A 20,882-nucleotide genomic window follows, 5' to 3' on the forward strand; every position below is an offset into this window, starting at 1 on the left:
AAAAATCAGGGCTGGGTTACCTTCGCAAAGGTGACTCTTCATCCTGTCTCTATTTTCAGCTTACGAGCTGCTCGTGGTATTCCAGTTCAGCAGCAAGTTTTCTGCATGAACAAATCCTACAAAACTCTGCTTACCCTGTCCGCACACCAGTGGCAGTGAGAGGCCTCAATAAGAGACTTAGAATCTCTACACAATTAACAAAGCCCCTTCGTCTGAACTCCCTCAACTCGTATACAGCAGGAGCATTATACACAACCAAGATATCATAGGCTCGTGAAAGCAGTATTGTCCCTCCATCCAAGACGCCATCTGGCCGGATTCTATCCGTGATCAACGGCGACTGATACACCACGATGCTATTCCTAAAACGCCGCTGTGCGTACGCGCATGTGCACGCCACCAAAAAGAGAGAAAAAGAGAGAAGAATGGAAGACGGGTCGTGAACGAAGGATCAGGCCTGGCCCGGGTCCATGACGGGCAGTCCACCCATCCCCCCTGGTCCAGGACCTGGTGTGTCGATATTGTTCCCGCCCTGGGTCTTCTTCTTCTCTTTCTTGGCCCACCGGAGTCCGCAGGCGTTGCAGAGAGTCTTAGGCCCTGCAGGTCCTTTTCGCCATTCGGGTGAATCGAGGGTTCCTAAAGCGGGGAAAGACAGAGGGTCGTCAGTTACAAGGGCAATAGTGATGATGAAATGTTGAGAATAAACCTACCGCAATCCGTGCAGACGTATTCCTCCGCGACCTTGAGCTTCTTCTTCTTCTCGCCTGTCCTGGGGTCCCGATCTATTGGTATGGCAATGCCCGCATCTCCCTTGATGAGTGTGGGGCTGCGTGCGCCTGTCGAGACGCCCTTTGCCCGCTCGCCATCCTGGTACCGTAGACCTGTGAGCATCTCGATGGTGTTGATCCCTTCGTACCGAGCCATCTTATCCCTGATCGAGTCGGGTCCGTTCCCTGCCGTGACGCCCTCTAGGTTCTCCCTCGTCAGTGCAATGTTGAGCGGGTTCGGTCTCTCTGGCGGTGGCATGGCGGCCGAGTCGGCATTGCGGTAGGAGCTGCCCGTGACGCTGGTCTTGGTCCCGTCTTCTGAGGATGCGACAACGCTCCGGCCGTCTTGGCTCTGCCGCCAGCTTCGTGTGGCCTCTTCCGCCTCTGCCGCCTCTTCTCTCTTCAGCTCCGTGATCCTCCTCTTGAGCCTCTCGTTCTCCATCTTGTGTTCAAGAAACGAGTCTAGGAGCTGCGCGTTCGCAGCTGGGTACAGCCGCGACATCATGAATACGGCCTGGCAAAAGGGGCTCTGGTTGTTTGGGTTGGGTGCGAAGCGGGCCGCAGCAATGTGTGCATGGCCCATGCACTCGAAGATGGCATACGCCCCGTCCTTTTTCCTCAGCCTGTAGAATAGCCGCAGGGTATTGCCCGTGGCGATGCACTCGTTGAACTCGGATAGAAACAGTGCAGAGTCGTCGGGGTGGAGAAACTCGCGCAGGAGCCGCTCGTTGAACTCGTCGGCCTTGTAACCTGTGAGGGCGCTGACGCTGGGGGAGCAGTGCCTGATGCGGCCGTCCTGGTCGAGGATCATCAGCAGGTCCTTGAGCTCCTCGACGACCTTGGCAGGCCAATTCCGCCGCTTGGTGAACTCGGTCAGCGTCGACGCGCCCGGCACTTGGGTGTGCTGCGACATGCTAAAGCTAGGTATGGGAGCGGGGCCTGCGCCTGGGACATTCTCTTCGGCGGCAGCGGCGGCCTGGAATCGCTGCACATCCATCGCACTGGACTGTGGCAGGGCACCCTGTGGGGTCGGGTCGGTGGTTTCCGAACTGTAGGCAGCGGAGGACATGGCGGCCTCGTCCGGGTTATCGAGGCTCATGGGCATGGAGGAGGTATCGAAGAAGACATTGTTCTCCATGGACGAGGGGTCGCCGAGAAGGACCATCATGTCCTGGCTGTCGGTCATCTGTCGAAAACGTGGATTTACTGGTCAGCCCAAAACAACTGCGGAGGCGGAGGCGAGAAAAGGTCCTAGCGATGCAGCCTCGGCTGGAGCTGCAAGGTGCTCGGAAAAGACAACCTGCCACCCCTGAGGGGAGCCAGCTTGTGTGATTTGCGCGTGAGGGCGGCAGCATGCATGGGGCCCTAAGCCAAGCAAGGGAGGGGAGAGGGTTGCAAAACTTACTCCCACCCCGTTCATGTCGGGCATGGCCATCTGGCTGTAAGAAAACATGTTGCCTGGAAGGGGCGGCGGCGGCGGGCCGCGAGACATCGCGGGCAAGGCTGGGCGGGTTGCCTTCCGATCGAAGCTGTTGAGCCTATCGCTGGACAGATGAGAAAACGAGTTCGGCCGTAGCAATTACTTCTGCTGATGCGTGATCGTGTCGGTAACGGGCGCCGCACCCGGGGCAGCATAGAGAATTTTCTTCTTTTCCCTCCCCTCCTTTCTTTGTGTTTCTTCTTTTTTTTCTTTCTTGTTTTTATCAGATCTGGCTTGTCGTCCAGAGTCTTTCGCTTTGATTAGGGTGGTGCTAAGGAGTTATAATTCCGCAGAGCCTTCCAGCCTCGCATGACATTGGTCGTCGTAAATTCTCTTGTGGTTGCCCTCGTCAGGCCGGGATCTGATATTGAAAAGGCCCGACGATAGTATTTTGGGCGTAAACGGGCAGCGTAGACGAGGCAGCCGAAAAGAAGCCGCTCGTCAAAATCCTTGGGTAGGAACAATGTCTGTGTGCGAGTCCGCGTGCGAGTGTGCGTGTGTACGTATGTGCAACATGCAGAAAGTGTGCGGATATGAGCATAGGAGCGTAGTTGATCAGCAAGGAGGGAGCATAGAGACTGTACGCAGTACGATTGGAAAACAAGGGTGGGCTGTCTAGAATGACGCCCTGAGCGCGAGCCTCCAAGAGATAAGGAACGTGAAATATAATACTGTTAGAGGGCGGGAGGTAGAGTCTTCCAAAAATCTTGCCAGGCCTCTCTTTTCGTCGATATGAGAAGTGGAGGGGAGAGAACATGGGATTGTAATTCATTAGGATGGGGAATTGCACAATCGCAGTCTCTGGCTCTCTGGACCCCACTCCCACCCTTCTTCCCCCCAAAAGCTTCTGCTCATGGGCCGTTATGGGATCTGACCAGGTGTGAGTTGCAGCTAGGACCCGGGTTGCATGGCCTCCCTGATAGCCTTGGCGCAACTGAATCGTCAACTAGCTAAAGTCTCCTTCCCGGCAGCCAACTATCTATTGGTGTCCGAGGAAGAAAGAAATAGCGCATAATGAAGAGGGAGAGTCAGTTACACATACACGCATGCACACATGCATACACATGACAAGAGACACAGTTCATCTCATACACCAGATACCACATACAACACTTTGGCATTAAGTGCTTATGCAGGGTATCCATCACCTCGAGATCAGTTCGACAGAGTGGGTCGTTGGGGTTTGAGACATGTCTTTCGAGTCGTAGGGACAAGAAGCAAGACGCGGGGTCATGACTTGCTGCTGCATGCGTTCAGGAACATCTGTGTAGCACTACCTCAGTGTTACCCCTTTGCCTGCCTCTACTACCAGAGGTACATTGTACCACCAGAGTACAGTGCAACAATTATCCGTTGCTTTCCCATACCCTGCAATAATTCAGCTCTTTTTGTGTCTTTTCCAATAACTTGACCTAGGAACAGGTTGCAACACGTATAATCGTTACAGACCCGGAGCTTTTGCTCCTTTGCAGCGGTTTCCACTGCTGATCACTCCAAGCAGTGGAACGACCAGACCTTGCCCTGGACTTGCCCTAATTCATATAACCACATCAAAGCCCACAGACTATACTATATTTATAAGAAAAGAGAGGATGAATGGCCTTGGGAGACAGGAGGTCTTGTTGAAGAATGCAACTGACAAAGTACAGCAATAACCGCAGGGTCTTTGCCTCTCAGGTCCCCTGATCATCCAACTAGCTCCGAGAGAAACTACCAACGAGCTGCGCAGCGCAAGCTATGGTTCTCGCGTATCTAAGTCAAGAGCGAAGAATAGGACGCAGACTCCTGAGATATAGCCTGAAGCACATTTTGCCAGGCTTGGTTTAGATTTTGCTCTCGATAGCACCGGAATCACGTCGATTTTGGCCATGAAGATTTGGCCCAGAAAGGCTCTGGAGAAAGCTTGGGCCATTTTGAGAGGTGAGGCAGCAGTGCACGTGGGAGCGCGACACAGGCTCTCTAGGCGCTCCCCACTTGGCCCCTGCCCATCTAGGCAACCAACGCGCCCCGCCTTACTTTGTTAATTGACGACGCGAACGTGCCTCTCGTTTGTTTGATTTTGAGCCCTCAACCCAACTCCTTTTATTGTGTTAGCCGTCCTGCGCGTTGTCGGCCCTTAGACATACCGCACGCGAGGACGTCAACGAGCGCATGCCCTATTTTCCCATCTCTTCTGTTTTCCTGTCATCCTGCCTTTCCGAGGACACACAAAAGCTGCTCTGACGCGCACCGCCAACCTCTGGCGCCATGTCACGCATAGAGGGTCTGTCAGTCCAGGGCATACGATCTTTTGCCCCTGATCACCGTGAAGCCATCAGCCTCTACACCCCGCTGACGCTCATCGTTGGGTATAATGGCTCGGGCAAGACAACCATCATCGAATGTCTCAAGTATGCCACTACGGGCGAACTGCCACCCAACAGCAAGGGTGGCGCCTTCGTTCATGACCCCAAGGTATATTTAGAGTCAAGGTGATCTCTCGGTTCAATTCTTCTCTCACGTGCTGACTTAGACTGCTCTTCCTAGCTTTGCAACGAGAAAACGGTCTTCGCCAATGTCGGTCTCAAGTTCACCTCCCTCAATGGAACCCAGCACAACCTCCACCGACGGCTTCAGGTCACCCTGAGCAAGGGTGGTGCTCGCGCGTTTAAAACTCTCGAGTCTAGCTGGAAGGTCGACGGAGAAGAGAGGCACACGTCTTCCAAGAAGGTTACTGCCGTTGACGAGGAGATCACCACCGAGCTTGGCGTCTCGCCGGCTATCCTGGATTCGGTCATCTTCTGCCACCAGGACGAGTCTCTCTGGCCTATGAGTGAGCCTTCCGCCCTCAAGAAAAAATTCGACGAGATATTTGAGGCCCAAAAATACACCAAAGCCATCGAACAGCTGAAGATCGTCCGGAAGAAGCAAGGCGAGTCCTTGCGCAACGCACAGATGGAACTGAAACAGCAGGAGAGCGATAAGAAGATGGCATCCGAGAACAGCAGACAAATTCAGGAGCTGACTGCGGAACTGGAGGCACTGGACAGGGAAATGAAGGAGTTGGAGGAGAGGATCAGAGAGGCCCACGAGAAGGCGAAGGCCAAACGGGACGACTCCATCCAATTCCACAGCATCCTGGTCGATTTGAAAAACCTGCAAGATCAATACACATTCAGACAGGACGCTGTCACAGAGCTCCGAGACTCCATCGACATGATGCCTGAGAGCGATGATGAGCTGAAACGCGCTCTGGACCAGTATGAGGCCCGCCTAGACCGGCTCAGAGGGAAGATCGACGAGGACACGGCCCAGTATTACGGCCTCGAGGAGAAAGTAAACGCCACTCGAGCGGACCTAAATGCAAAGCTGGGCGAGAAGGGTCGCCTCGAGTCCGACAAGGAAAAGTACGAACGTCAGCTCCAGACTCGTATCGAAATGACAAAGGAGGCCGCAGCCAAGCATGGCATACGGGGATTTAACCACGCCCTCGATGAAGACCAAGTCCATGCTTTCAACGAGAAGATTCGTGCAATATTCAATAGCAAGAAAAAGGAGCATGAGAAGCTTCAAAACGAGCTGACCAGAGCGGCTGACGAGGCCGGCGTGAAAATATCTGCTTTGGAAGGCAAGAAGAGCTCTTTGGGCTCAGAACGAGCATTCTCCAAGCAGAATAAGATGGAAAATGATCGCAAAGTCAAGCGTCTTCAGACAGAAGCCGACTCCATTGATTGTGATGAAGGTCACGTCAACATCCTGGAGAAAACCACAGCAGCACTCCGAGAACGCTACCAGAACGCACAAAACGACTTCAGCCAAAGCGACTGGGAGAGCAAGATCCGGGGTGCGAAGACGGAGCTGAGTGATCTCGAGAAGAGAAGTGAAGAGTTAAACACCGAGCTTGTGAACTGCACCCGACTCTCTAGCGAGCGCGCACAATTAGATCTTCGCAAGAAGGAAATGAAAGAGCGCGAAGGCAATCTTGAGAGCTTGGTGGCCACCTACAGCGGGCGGATCTCCAGCTTACTGAAGCATGATTTCGATCTCAACTCATTAGGATCGAATTATAGGACGGCGATCAACGAGCAGGATGCCGTCGTGAAGCAGGCAAAGGCGAAATGTGATTCTCTCCAGAAGGAGTTGGACCAGCGAGACTTCGAGCTCGCTGAGGCACACAAGCGGCAGGCGACCTCGCAGCAAGCCAGGGCAAAGTACGAGCAATCTGTCATCAAGGTCCTCAAGAAGGTAGCAGAATCCCCAGACGCCGTTACTGTGGACGACTTCAACGAGGAGATCGAGTCGCTTGAGGAGGCCAAATCCGTGGCGGAAAAGGATCTGGCCCTCTTTGATGAGATGAAGGCATATTACGTTCAGGCGGAGACAGTCTTGAACACTAAGAACAGGTGCCATCTTTGCGACCGTAGCTTTGATGACGATAGGTCCAAGTCCAAGCTCCTGAAGAAGATTGCTAAAGCTCTCAGCGAGCAAGAAAAAGAGAGTATACAGCAGGATTTCAAGGACGTCAGTGAGAAAGTTGCCCGTTTGACCGCTGTCCGTTCTGATTACGACGGCCTCTTGCGACTGAGAACAGAATCAGCGAAGCTTAAGAGAGACATCGATGAGGCGCAAGGCAGGCGAGAGGAGAAGCTCCGGCAGCTGGAAGCCGCCGCGGACCAGCACAGCAAAGTGGCGGACTTGCTGAACGAGATTGAGTCTGTCTCCAAGAATGTCTCAGAGATAACACAGCTCCACAACCAGATCCAGGAGTCGAAGGAACAGATCGGGAGGCTTCAGTCACAGTCACAGATGAGCGGCACCGGCCGCAGTGCTGACGAGATTCAGCATGCTCAATCAGTGAACTCGGACAAGCTGAGGGAGGTCAAGAAGGATTTGGAGAATCTGACCCGGGACCGCCAGCGCAGTCTCGACCTCATCAGTAACCTCGAGCTTGAGCAAAGCGAGACCAAGAACAAGCTCAACCAGGCAAAGCAGCAGATGGAGAAGAAGTCATCACTGTCGAAAGGTATCAAGGCTCTGCGGGAAGAAAACCAGAGACAAGATGAAATGGTATCCAAGTTTGACGAGGAGCTCAAGACGCTTCAGCCTCGTATTGATGCTGCCAGAGGCCAGCGTGACGCTGAACTTGAGAGGAGTCGTGAGAAGGCCAAAATCGTCGCCGATGAGCGGGACGCTATCGCGAATACCCTCAGCAGGCTCAAACTTATCGAAGACGACATTCAGGACTATATCGATCATGGCAAAGCATCCTCTCTTGCCTCCGTCGAACGGGCCATTGTGGTTCTCCAACAGCAACACGAACAGCTCAAGGTCGAAATGACTGAGCTCACAACACGCATCAATGGCCAGAAGGGGGAGCTAGCCCAAGGCGACCGCAGGAAGAAGAACATCAATGACAACTTGCGGTACCGCGAACACTGCCGGACCCTTGACAAACTGGATGTGAAAATCAAACAGCTTGAGGCTCACGATGCACAAGAGGACTACAACCGGCTTGTGGCGGAGGCTCAGGAGTTGGAAGACGAAGTGAGCCGTCTCACGGCTCGTGTCAATACAATCGCTGGTGAGAGTGGTGCCAAGGACGATAGCCTGAAGAAGCGATTGAAGACGCACCAAACTTTCTACGCAGGCGTTGAGGAGAGTTACAAGGAGACCAAGATAAAGGTGGACACCAAAAAGCTTGCCATCGAGGACATTCAGACCTATAGCGATGCTGTCGACAATGCCATCATGCAGTTTCACGCATTGAAGATGGAAGAGGTGAACCGCATTGCGGGCGAACTGTGGCGCGCAACATACCAAGGCACGGACATTGACACCATTGCCATCCGGTCTGAGAGCGAAAAGGTGACAGCCAAATCGTCTTCGACACGCCGCTGCTATAACTATCGCGTGACGATGGTCAAGCAGGACACGGAGATGGATATGCGAGGTCGTTGCTCTGCTGGACAAAAGGTACTGGCGTCTATTATCATCCGTCTGGCCCTGGCCGAGTCCTTTGGCGTCAACTGTGGCCTCATCGCGCTGGACGAGCCAACGACGAACCTCGACAGCGACAACATTCGCTCGCTGGCCGTGAGCCTGCACGGCATCATCAAAGCACGTCAGGCACAAGCGAACTTCCAGCTTATCGTCATCACGCACGATGAGGAGTTCCTACGCCACATGAGGTGCAACGACTTTTGCGACAAGTTCTACCGCGTCAAGAGGGATGTGAACCAGTGCAGTGTCATTAAGAAGGAGGACATCTCAATGATTATAGAGTGACGCTGGCCTCCTTGGCATGGGTTGAACGGGAATGTACACCACGGACTGCGGGAATTGACTGGCGGTTTACTTCATAGGCATCTGCGGGATTGGCATTTTGCTAACATTTGCGCAAATGGGGAGGTTGAGCATTGTTTTTTTTTTTTTTCTTTTTTTCCTTCAACTTTTTTCTTAACCCCCCTTTAGATTTTGCAGTCATGTGCCAAGCAGCCATCTGAGTTGCTCAACCTGCGAATGACAAGACGCATCCAATGAGATGACTTCTACTATGATGAGCGCAGAAAGCGAATGCACTCTTCATGTGGACCTTATATCTAGAGAAGTTTTGGGGCCCATCATCACCATCAGCGGCCAATTGAGTGCCTACTGTCACATTAATAGTATCCACAAACTGTTTGAAATCGACGCCGGACCCCCTTTCTCGAAACCCGTTCCCCTTAGCCCTAAACCAAAGCGTCGCAAAGATCGAACATAACACATACAATATGACAGCCCAAGACGTATCATGAATAGCACGGTTGAGAAGAAGAAGCAGAAAAAACCACCGAAGAGATTTTGGTATCTGGTTGCTTTCCTACCAGTCCGCCTCGCCAAAACCACCACTGCCGGAATCATCGCTGTCAGTGCCTCGCCACCGCCTCGAGTTGTCTCGGCTCGGGCGCATGGGAAAGGGACGACATTGTCTGGATCAGCCTCGGGCACCTTCCCTAGTTTGCCTCCTCAGTGGTAGATTCTGCTGCGTCGTCTTTCCCTTCCTCCTTCTTCTCCTCCTCTGGGACCTCAGCTGTGCCCTTCTGCTTGTCGGCCGCGGCCGCAGAGCTTAGCCCAGCAGACCCGGCGTCTGCCTTGGCGGGTTGGTCAAGGGGCTCGACGTCACCCTCAACCTCCTTGCCCTGTGTTCTGTCACCAGAGCCGCCGGCCTCCTCCTCCCCGGACGAGCCCTTCAGTCGCTTCGAATCCAACTCGTCGATATCTTCCTCAGCCTCGCGCTTGCCTGGTGCAGGACTTGGCAAGGCTGACATGGTGGCCGAAGAGGGCTCAGTATACAAGCCATCAGATGACTGCGCGCCCTCTGTTTGTGGTGCCGGCTCTCCGGCACTGGCCTCGTTCGGTTTCTCACCCTCGCTGGCTTTGATACCTTCTCCTTCGCCTTGGGTTGCAGCGGGCCTTTCAGTAGAATCTGTTGACGGCGGTGTCATGACAGCGTCGTCACTGGTCTCGGAATGCGTCGTAGTAGCGCCCTCGTCGTCGGCAGTGGGAGCCTGAGCCTCGTGCTTCCGCCCCACGGCGGCCTCGACATCGATCCTGCGTACCTCGACATTGCCTCCGCTGCTGATTCTGAAGGTGGATGAGGTTGGCGTCTGAGGGCCCATATCCGCCGCACCAATGATGTCTGGCCCACGAGCATGTGGCGTCTCGTCTTCGTCTGCCATGTCCTCATCTGATTTTTCGCTGTTGTTGTCCCTTGGTACTCCGTCCTCGCCCTCGCCCTCGCCTTCCGCCATCGTCGTGTCGGCACCCTCCTCCCCTGCCGTCGTTGTCGATGCGGCGGCCGCAGATGGAGAGCTGGCCACCACTGGGCCGGACCTCGCAAGCTGGCTGACCGGGACGACACCCGCTTTCTGCTCCTGGCGGATGAGCTCGCCTTGTGTAATGACCCTCTGCTGCTGCGCGGCGCTCATCGATGAGATGCCATTGATCGACACCGTCACGGTCTCGATGCTCCCCACGCCGTTGGGCCCCTCGATCGTCTCCGTGCTCTCTGTCCGCACCTGCGGCTCGAATTGCCGCCCTTGGCCCTGGCCCTGGCCCTGGCCCTGGCCCTGGCCCTGACCTTGACCCTGCCTCTGCTGTGACGCCGACGGGCCCTGGCTTGGGGGCGCCGTTGCCGCCGCACCGAGAGGAGACGGGCCACCCTCAGAGCCCAGCGTGGACGACTCGCCCGACTCCGATCCCGTGTCCCCGCCTCCCGCAACCCGCCGCGCGAGCCACGGGATAGGTGTGAGCAGCGCACCGCCCAGCGCCTCGTCGCTACCGACCAGCGCGCCGGTGCTGCTGGTGCTGCTGCCGGTGCTGATGCTGCGAGGGGTGGCGAACGGGGCGGCGGAGCCAGCCTCGCCTTCCACACTGCCACCCTCCTCATGGTTGTCGTCCGCGGTGCCGTTGATCGACAGGTGCGACATGTCCGACACGGCGGGTGGCAACGGATAGATGTTGTTGCCGCTCGTGACGTGTACCACCCTGTCGACAGCGTGCAGGTACGAGGGCAGGGAGCGGTAGTGCCGCCGCGGCTCGAGTATCAGCTCGGCCAGGCGTTGGATTGTATGTGGTGGATAGGTGTGGAAGGTCTCGCACAACACGCCGGTGATCTCAGAGACCATGGCTATGATTTGGGGCGGGAGGCTGCCGGGTTCGAGCTCGGCGGCTGCTGGTGCTAGTGGTTGCTGTGGTCCAGAGGGCCGTGATGCTGCTGCTGCCGGCGGAGAGGCGGGGGCGGCGTTCTCCTTGTTGGTCTCTTGGGATGACGAGGCCGCGGAGCTGTTGCTGCCGCTACCATCGGCGCCAGCAGTGGCCCCATCTTCGGGAGCCGGGTTCGGGGGCTCGGCGGCGTCTGAGGAAGGCAAGGGCACGAGAAAAGGTCGTTCTGGACCGGGAGGAAGGCCGTTCATGGCGGACTCGGGGATGCGCGGGATGGGGAAGTCATTGCGCGCGATCTGCAGTACCAAACACGTCAGCACCACACGGCACATCTGAGGGCTCCAAGATACAAAGACAATCAATCAATCACCTTCTCGATGCGCGATACAAGCGTGGTGAGCAGGAGGGGCCAGGACGAGCTGCGAAGATGGGTCACATGTCAGCCCGCCAGTCGTCCACCTCGAGAACCTGTCGCGGTGGTAGGGAAACTTGCTAGTCCATGGTGCCGCCCGCGGCGAGCTTACGCAGGGTCTCCTCGTCGCCGCCATCTAGGTCCATGATGGCTACTATCTCTGTATGGGTGATGAGGGATGCGGCTATGTGAGGATGCGATCCGAGCTCACAGCCTCGCGATACAAAAAAAAAGTTGAGCCGCGCGGGGGATGATTGCATGGGCGTTGGGCCGCGTTCAATCTAGCGGCTCCTACCTCCTGCTATGACAACACACTATTAGGGGACCCTACCGGTTCTGTGCTCTGCTGCAGGCGCTAGAGGGTAGTAGGTCTAGCGCCCGGTGGCTGGAGTGGTCTTTCCCCAGCTTCAACCCTGGCCTGGGTCTGCAAGAGATCCACTGAACATGCGCTATAGCCTATGACAGCACATCAACTACAATGTCGGACAAGAACCACGACCATGGTCAAGTATGGCTCCAGATGCGACTGTTCTTGGAATGGAACAATGGAAATCGAAAGAGAGAGAGAGAGAGTGAGACTGCCAAAATTATACTGATCATCTTTCTTTCTTTCTCTTCCTTTCCCTTCGAAACATACTGCCCTCTTGTGTGTATGCGCCCCATCCAGGCAAGTTTTTTGAATTCTGACCAGCTGTGGCTGAGGAGAGTATATCTTCTTTTACTCGAAAGTGGCCGTTCTCGGACTGAAGTATCATCTTCTTTTTTCTTGTTTTTTTCCAAGAAAAAAAAAAGAAGAAAAAAAGAGGACTCGCTAGAGATGGACTTTCGGTGGATCGGGAAACGAGGAAGAGAGGGGGGAATCAGCATTACTGGCCCGTATCCTGAGGCCCATGGTTCCATGAAGACGAGCAAGGAAACCAGGTTTGTTGTCTATGGTCAATTCACTGCCGAGGGACCGGCCGGCAAGTATTCTTGTCTTCTTCTTTCTCTTTTCCTATCTTTCTTCTCGGGAATAATCCTGCGTCGCCATAGCCTTGCATCAGCCTCAGAGCAAGTAGTATTTCCTCAGCCCAACATCTGTGACGTGTGGATGAACCTCTTCTGGCTGATGAGACACGGGGGTTTGGACGGGCAAGGCGGGTGAGACAGTTCTGAAGGCTACACAGCCCGCTCGCTATATGCTGAGGTATTATAGCAGAGCCGATCCAGCATGAACACCACAGCAGGATTGTTCAGCTGAAATTTGCCCTGTGGTTGCATCTGCTCGTGAATCAACAGACTCTACGTCAGGCTAGACCGTCCAACGAGCTTGTGATTGGCTTACAGAACAAGCAGTGACTGCTCCGATCGACGACTCTCTACTATTTTTGGTTTGCAGCATTCTTGATTCTGGGTTCTTACGTATTAATCTTGTCTACATATGACATCGACCAGCTTATACCTGCGCAGGTTGATTTGCGCTAGCTGTGGAGTAAGGGAATGCAGCATGGCGTCTTGATCAACGGTTCCTGGGTACTACTATGGAATAAAACCGTACGGTAGGTGCGTGTGTTGTAAAGATACAGTGCTATTTATAGCGACTTGTCCTGTATGTTTGTGAGTGCATTGTGTACGTGAACGATGTGCTAGAACGTCTCTAGATAGGGCGAAACATGAGACGGTGATATTTGTTGGACATATGGGTTTGAGATTGCCCGACGGTGTGGCCGAGATAATGAGGGCCTCTCGCTACTCATCTGTTGTTGTGAAGATGGAGTATCAGGCCTGGACTCATGAGCCTGGCTCTCTTGGTCATGTCGTTTAGGTATTGCCTTGCGAGATCTTGGCTGGGACGGCCATAGATCGCGTATCTGCACGTTCCGTCAATCGCGAAATGCATACGTCAGCGGGATTGTCCGCCGCAACCCGGGACCCGTAGCCTCATGTGTTGAAGAGTTGGTTCGTCCATTCGAGGTCTTAGTCGACGTATCCGAGTATCTAATATGGGCATATAGGAAATGAGGTACGCGCATGCCCCGGGGGGAGAAAGCAGGACAGAAAAAAAAATTGATTAAAGGTGGATCAGAGATAGTGTAAATGCCGGCTCGATGAGCCGACCCGGCTTGGCTTGTCTTCACTCAGCAGTACCACGCTGGATGAACAGGCAGATCTCGGTGGGTGAAACGAGACCGCATCGATTGCTCGTCAGAAACGTGGGGTGACCATGGGAAGACCAGGCGGTCGGTCCTCCGTCGTTTCCTGGCGGCCGTTGAATGGGCGGCCTCGAGATGTAGCGGAGACACAAAGTATGACGACAGTCTCGACAAGATTCAAAAACGGTGTTGCTTGAGAGAAAGAACAATGTCTAGGATGGCTGGTAAAGGGAAGGGAGAGATAAAACGACCTCCTGAAAACAGTAGGGGGCTATGCTATGTAGAGGCTCAGCCCCCAAATAGACAGTGGAGGTAGCTCTCCAGCTCCCGTTAGGAGGTTGTGTCTGGTCCTGGCAGTTGACGCTATGAGCAGCTATTCTTCCGCTAGACCCCGAGATTGGACCGGGAAGGCCTTCCCGCGTGCACAGCCCTACTAATATATCCTGCTTCAGCACATCTGTATGTAATAGACTCTTGGCAGAACCAGGGCCACGGGTTTTGAGGGTGTACAACTGCACAAAGGCTGTGCTATCCGTATCGACTGCATTTTATATTTCATGTAGATTGAAATCGTTCGATTTGGGTAAGAAAGGGTGGGAGCTGATATTCCACATAGACCTCAGACCGCGCATCTGTGCTGAGGGCTACAAGGAGATATACTTTCTGCTGCAGCAGAGTATGTCGTAGTAATCGCCCAGGAAGGATTTTCTGGTCTGTCAAGGCTCCTCCCTGCTGTGATTTGGTGGGGGGGGGGGGTTCGCCTCGTGTCTTCCAAGACCGTCAAGAAATCCATCAGCTTTCTCCCCTCTCCACAAATTGGATCACAAATTGGATCAAGGTTGTCTGTCCGCCTGCCTTTTGGACTGCAAGAAATCTTCAATCGCCAGATGTGATCGTCGCTCTCGTTCATGCCGTATACGTAGATTTTCTGTTTAAACTTTTATGGCCCTCTTTTCCGTTGTCTGTGTCTTGCATAAACGAGACTTTCCAATTTCGATCTCGGCTGTGGTGGATTGCAGACTGCATGCATGTGCATAGTATTTTTGTTGCTGGAGTTAAAGGGCTCTCTCTGTAGGGTTTGAAAAACGGTTGGGTCAGCAGGTTTGCAGCAGCAAGTGTCTGGGTATTCTTTGCTCCCTACACTCCCACACTGAAGAGGCCCCCCTGACGCCCCAAAACTGACCCCTTCGTGCTATCTTTTTTTCATCCTGTCATTGGCGTGTTTCACCTCAAAGGTCCGTCATAGTCTCTCCCTCTTTCTCTCCCCAGGTCGTGCCTGACCTGCCCGGTTTCCCTCTTTCCCTCCCTCCCTCCCAACATTCAGTGTCATCTGCACCTGTACAAACCATTACAATTCAACCATCCTCAAGTCTCGACTGGCTGACGGCCCTTTGTGCCCACACGCCCTCACCTCGTGAGTACAGTCGGTGCTCAAACCTGCCAAGCAGCATTTCAATGTCGCGTGGGGACTGACCCTGTCCTGATCTGCAGAAACGAGCCCCATCAAGACCCGCCCTATTACCTCGACCCTTCCCAGGCTTACCCCTTGGCCTGTGCCACCCACCCACCACACCCACACCTACCCTGGAACCTTTTGTGGGCCGACTGTGTGGGCTGTGGACCTTTTCCTTCTTGCCTAGGACTCAGCCGTCCGAGGGTTTCTTTTTGTGCAGGACCAGCAGCATCAGAGCCCGCCACCAGCAGTAAATGTCCCGCCAGGAGCGCCCATCACTTCTCCTCTCTTTCTGCCTTGTCAATCTGTCAGACTAAGCCCTGGGGTTACGGAGCATACCCTCTGCAAAAAGAACATCCCTGGCCTGGACTGACCTAACGGTAGCACCTCTTGAGACTTTTCATCAAGAAGAGATCCGCACCCTGCACTGTCGCCCCCGACTTTCCACTTGCATTCTAATTCGATATACCAACGACACCCACCCGCCAAAAGAGGTCCACAGGGGAGCAAGCAAAAGGAAAAGACGGAGTCACGAGAAAGCAAAGCGTTTATTGCCCTTTTTTTTTTTTTTTTTTTTTTTTTTTTAATACAGCATTTCCATCGTTCACCAACCTGGCGCTAGTGATCATCAATTGATCCCTTTGAACCAGTCTCGCAACGGTTCCTTCTCACGACCCGCCGCCTGCGCCGCCTGACAGTCTTTCGCTCGTCATCTCGTTCATGACCGACCGTGTGACTTCGTAATTCCTCCTTTCGCTGGACTCGACCAACAGCCAACGACCAACGCCCATCCCGAGAGGCTGGACTGATCCTCGGACACTTACCAGCCAACCCACTACTGCCTGCGCAGTCCTACCAACCATCGCCTTCGACAGTCGACCGCCCTCACAGTGTCTCCACCTCAGCTCAGCTGTTTGCTGCGACAGATCCGTCCACCCCCCATCTCGACACCGACAATCCTTATTACGGCTTACGGCACAACATCATCGTCGGCGCGCCCTCTCCATCGCCTTTCCCACATCTCCCCTCATCCCCGACACTCTTATTCTTGCCGACGCCTCGACCGCGGTTTTCAATCGGCTCCTCCCTTCAGGAGTCGATCCCAACTCGCCCGCCCTGGCTTTACGCGATACTCGGCGGTCTCTCCTCTCGGCCGACCCTGCAGCCTTCTATCGGCTCGACGACGGGAGCTCAGAAGGAGGCTTCTTCCACAGAGAGGGTCTTGCCCCTACCTCCCGAGAGCGCGCCAGCATGAATCGGAATAGTCTCAACTTCATGGACGGGCCATGGCCCAAGGCGTTCTTCGCCGCCATGTCTATACAAGCCATAATATGTATGGCCTTCGAAATGTAAGAAGAGAGAAGAAAGAACCCGCCTTTTCATTCAAAAAGACTCGACGCTTTGATCGCCGATATTGTCCCTCACTGACGCATCGCTGTTGCCCTTAATCCAGATACACGTTCGCTATGTTCCAAACCCATCTCTCAGCGACCAGCCAACCCGCCGATAGTAATACGACTGCCCAGTACAAAACCATTCCGACCTTCCTGACGCTCTTCATCTTCGGATTCCTGTACGAGCTAGTGCTCACCTGGGACGCCTTGCGCCTGAAGAACACGATTCAGATCATCGGCCTCTGCATTGCAAACCTCGCATTATTAGTCTATACCGCGATTCAGATCGATCAGATTAACACGGCTATCAACGATCTGGGCAATGCCGACGCCCTCTCCGGTGCCTACACGAATTCAAAGGGCGTCCAGGTCACAGCAGCACAATCACTCTGGAGTGAAGTACAGGGCTTCCTCATTGCCATTCCCATCATCTTGGCAGTCTTCACCATCATCCTATCTTACGTTGCCTGGAAATTGTATCAGGTCTTTGCTTGGGATATCCTCAAGCAGATTGGAGCAGACTACAGGATGAAGAAGAGGTTCCTGCACTACCAGGTAAGCCAAAGCTACGGCGGCTCCTGTGGACTGCGACCCCGACTGACATGCTTTATATTAGGTCTACATCGCCCTGCTCAAGTTCGATTTCTTCTTCTTCCTAGGATTCACCGTACAATTCGTGGTCGTCGTCGGTGGCTATGGAAAGGCTGAATATTATCTCACCATAGCCGCCATGCCGGTCACCATCTTCATCCTTCTGGCCGCTGCCTACTTCACTCGTCATGAGAACAAGGTCGGATCTTTCAGCGTCGTCGTCCTCTATTTTGGAGGACTCGCATATTTCATCTTCAAACTCTTCCGAATCTACCAGCACGCCATGCAATACATGCCCGTGCGCAAGAGTTTGACCGCTTTTGCGGTTCTAGCGATCATGCTGTTGATCTGCACCATCGTCAATGCCTTCTACTGTATGAACAACTACGGCAACGGACTAAAGGGTCACCTCCTCAAGCCCAAGACTGTCCCAGAGAAGAGTGACGATGGCAGTGTCGACATGCATCACTTGAAGCCGACGGCACCGACCAGGATGACGATCGACTAAGAAACCTTTCTGTTTCCCGGCTACCAGGATATGAGAGGTACTAGATATACGCCGGATGACGGATCACGACGTAATGACCAACTCGTTCGTCTTCAGAGAAGATTCCATCCCGCCAGACCTTAGCACCAAGATTACGGGAACGGCCTCGTGCCACCCAATTGCGAAAGCAGGATGACGAACCACGAATCTGAATTTATACCACATAAATATTTGAATAGGACATCCCGCAATTTTCTGGGCTTTTCCTCTTTTTTTATACCGGCGTTTTTGAAGGGCTATTTATCCTCAATGGATAAGGGAGGGGCCGGGGGGCGTTCAGCTGGAATTTCAAAGCGTCAGTTCTGCTCTCCCTAGACGAGGCGAGCAAGCACTGCGTGTATGGGGCTTTTTCGGGAGAAGGGGGACGAGGGGCGTGTGTTCAAAGAAACCAAAATCCGAAGAGTTGTGGAGGTTGGCTGCGACGAAAGGTGTCGGTGACGGATGCCTTCCCTTTTTCTCGCAGAGCCCTGAGCATTTACAGCGTGATATACTTTTGTTTCCGTTTTCTTTCTTCTTTATTTCCTCTGTCCTTTTTCCTTAGTCTGTTTCTACTTCCGAGTGATACGCCTGATTTATTTTTTTGATACCTATCTGGGAAGGGGAGATGACCTCACCCACCATCGGCTCGATCAATGGAGCAAGAATTATTTCTGTTCTCGTTCATCACTTGACTTCGGAGTGTCTGCTCCGTCAACAAAAGGGTTGAGGTGAGCTGAGGTAGTACAGTCGAAGGTGTAGAGTCCATCTATTGAGTATGGGCGCCGTGAGGAGGCTTGAGACGAGGTTTGAGGCTGCCGAAAACTGACAATAGTTGCCACGTCTGGGCTGAGAGGTAGTCAATGTGAAATGAGTAGCTCTGACTTGTAAGAGACTCGTTCCGACGGTCGACCAGGCACTTCGAAAAGAGCAAAATGATGCGTGAAGCACGAGAAAAAGACAGATAGTATGCTCATAATCGCTTGGACTCATCACTGCGCTGAAATATCTAAATACCATACGTAGGTACGAACCCTCTCTCCACGTGTCCTGTGGCCGTATCGCTGTCTGCGCTGTTTCGTTATGTGCTTTGGAGAGAATTTGCATTATACCTGCACGTTCTTCCTGTACCGACTGTGCGATGTCAGGAAAGCGCCCCCTCCCCAGGTATTCACTCACGTGATCAATGAGCCGTTCCAGTGTGTCTGAGGGGTGAAGGGAGCCTGTAATGATGACTGGGTACCGATATTGGTGTTTCATTTTGTTGCCTTCCCTTCTTTTTTTTCTCTCTCACGCGCTGCCCTTTAGCTGGCGATTCGGGGAAAGTCAAACAGGTCTGACCAGAAGTTCATATCCAGGGGAAGAAAATGCCCTGGTGAGATGGGTCTGGTATGCTCTGCGATAGCTCTCCAGTTCCTAGAGCATCCCATATTGTGGACGAGATGACTTCCAACTCTCCGTTCTACAGAATAATCTGCCTCGCCTCGCGTAGCTGACCCTCTACGGGGCAATAAGGGCATTTGAACCGGGAATGGCTCCTGACCAGGTTTCGGAGTGACTCTTTCGCTAGGACGTGTCCACACGGAAGCATCATGGGCGGGTTCTCGTCGGTGGTTTGCTCCTTCGAGACGGGGCAGACGAAAATGCTGTGGTAAATCATGCTCCTCGGTAGGGGCGTCTCGAAGGCGAGCTCACTGGCGGTGGTCCACGAAGCGCGTGCCGCCGTCATCTGCTCGACGTATTTCATGAGCCGAGGCAGCGAGATAGCCCCAGCCGTGGCGGCCACATAGAGTGGCGACTCAGCTGAGAGCCCGAGCAGTGAGCAAAACTCCCGCGTGAAGGACGCGGCGATGTCGTCGAAGCTCCTGTCGCTCGCAGGATCCGACGACGAGAAAAGGGCAGCGTACGGCGAATCGATCAGGTTCGACTGGAACACGAGCGCGGAGGCCAGCTGTGCGATCTCCTTGGCATGCCGATCGGCGAAGCGCGGGAAGTTGGACTGCGCGTAGTGCATAGCTGCCGAGACCCCGCCTCCATGCCCGCCGTTGCCCCTGGACTGCTGCTGGATGAGATAAATGTATTGCCGCTTGCACAGCTCAAATTCGAGGTCGGACCCACGGGCCTCGAGCTCACGGGTGTTCTGGTGGGCCCACCCGATCGCGGGCAGGAGGTTTTGGTTCTTGAGCTCGGATAAAATCGCATACATTGTCGCGAATTTCTCCTGTAGCTCGTGAGACTGGAGCTCGGGGGCTTGGGACATGCGGCCGAAGCCTCCACTAGACACGTTGTCCTCCGGAGTTTGCGACCCATCTATGATATGTATGTATTCTTCGTCATCCTCGTCAACGCCATCTCCCTCATCCTCTGCGTCCATGTCTTTGTCGTCGCTGGGTGGTAAGGGCGTGTATTGGTGTCCATGAGACGGCGCAGCCTGGCCATCGCGTGCTGGCTTCTGCCCCTGCATTTGACCAGTCTGTTGGGATTCTTGTATGAAGGTCGACGCAACATTGAACTGGCCCTCGCGCAGCAGGTGCCAGGTGATGGCGCGATTGATGAGCCCGGCATTCTTGGTCATGGCATTATCGTCGGTGGGGAGAGCTCGGGAAGGAAAGGTCCTATTGAGAACCTTGACAGAGTCCTTGCGGACTTTGTCGACTTTTCTCAAGTCCTCATTGATGGCATCGAACCCTTCTCTTACGGGATTCTGAAGCTTGGTGAGGATGAGGCTTGCGGTATGGGGGTCGGAAGCTTCAAGTTCGGCGTCAAGTCAGTAACTGGCCAGGCCTTGTGATGGCGAAGAGCTGGCTGGACTGCGCACCTTCAGCTATCTGCTCCTGTGCCTGCGTCAGGATCTCAATTATCTTGTCGACATCCTCGACGGCGGCTGTGAGGCGCTCGGTGGTGCCGTTGGCCAGATGGTCGAGCTCGTTGAGAAGGCCGGGTATATCTGTTTCCATAATATTACTAATGAGGAAGATCGTCAGGTAAGAGGAACGGGAGACAGGTTGAAAGTGTATGTGTTTGTAAGGGTTCTATTTCGGAGCGTTGATGAGCGGTGCTCTTTTGGGGGATGTAGTGGAAAGGTGGAAAATGATACGGGCTCCAGTGTGTGAGATGAAGTCACTCAGCGGGGACGGCTGTACTATAGCTACTAGGGTGGCTTGGTATTCCTCGTACTTCCTCAAGTACGCTTTCAGCACAGCAACTCGATGCAAGTTAACATACCTCAACATGAAATAACGAATTTTCTCCTTTCCACAAATATGTTTCGTGATAAATCCAGCCTTGAGAATGTATGTATGCGTTTCCAGCGAGATTGACTTAGTCTGATCGCAAAACAATAGGTCTGCGAGTTGCAGTCATTGTACTCCTTGCCCTTTTGTACAGCACAGCAGCTCCCCCCCCACCCCCGGAAATCAGCACTGTCCCTCCTGTGCTGCTCCCAGTT

The 20,882-nt window shown here is 53.9% G+C and overlaps 4 protein-coding genes across 4 annotated transcripts; 1 reads left to right on the forward strand and 3 right to left on the reverse strand.

Moving 5' to 3' along the window:
- Positions 1-304: 304 nt before the first annotated feature.
- Positions 305-1,680, reverse strand: M406DRAFT_91348 (uncharacterized protein; the record flags this gene model as incomplete). The annotated part of the gene is made up of 2 exons (XM_040926201.1): positions 305-636; positions 711-1,680. The coding sequence occupies 2 exons, from the start codon at positions 1,678-1,680 to the stop codon at positions 452-454; spliced, it is 1,155 nt and encodes a 384-aa protein (XP_040775586.1). The 3' UTR covers positions 305-451.
- A 7,961-nt stretch (positions 1,681-9,641) lies between these two features.
- Positions 9,642-11,003, reverse strand: M406DRAFT_230316 (uncharacterized protein; the record flags this gene model as incomplete). The annotated part of the gene is made up of 3 exons (XM_040915831.1): positions 9,642-10,322; positions 10,488-10,563; positions 10,609-11,003. Coding segments are annotated over 3 exons (1,152 nt in total), but the record flags the coding sequence as incomplete, so codon positions are not given.
- Positions 11,004-16,177: 5,174 nt separating this feature from the next.
- On the forward strand, positions 16,178-18,111 carry M406DRAFT_291759 (uncharacterized protein; the record flags this gene model as incomplete). Its single annotated transcript, XM_040918985.1, has 3 exons — positions 16,178-16,275; positions 16,380-16,875; positions 16,937-18,111. The coding sequence occupies 3 exons, from the start codon at positions 16,178-16,180 to the stop codon at positions 17,417-17,419; spliced, it is 1,077 nt and encodes a 358-aa protein (XP_040775588.1). The 3' UTR covers positions 17,420-18,111.
- Positions 18,112-18,382: 271 nt separating this feature from the next.
- On the reverse strand, positions 18,383-20,391 carry M406DRAFT_291761 (uncharacterized protein; the record flags this gene model as incomplete). The annotated part of the gene is made up of 3 exons (XM_040918986.1): positions 18,383-19,786; positions 19,904-20,182; positions 20,253-20,391. The coding sequence occupies 3 exons, from the start codon at positions 20,389-20,391 to the stop codon at positions 18,897-18,899; spliced, it is 1,308 nt and encodes a 435-aa protein (XP_040775589.1). The 3' UTR covers positions 18,383-18,896.
- Positions 20,392-20,882: the final 491 nt, after the last annotated feature.

This window comes from Cryphonectria parasitica (genome assembly GCF_011745365.1).
Source record: "Cryphonectria parasitica EP155 unplaced genomic scaffold M406scaffold_5, whole genome shotgun sequence".
NCBI lineage: Eukaryota > Fungi > Ascomycota > Sordariomycetes > Diaporthales > Cryphonectriaceae > Cryphonectria > Cryphonectria parasitica.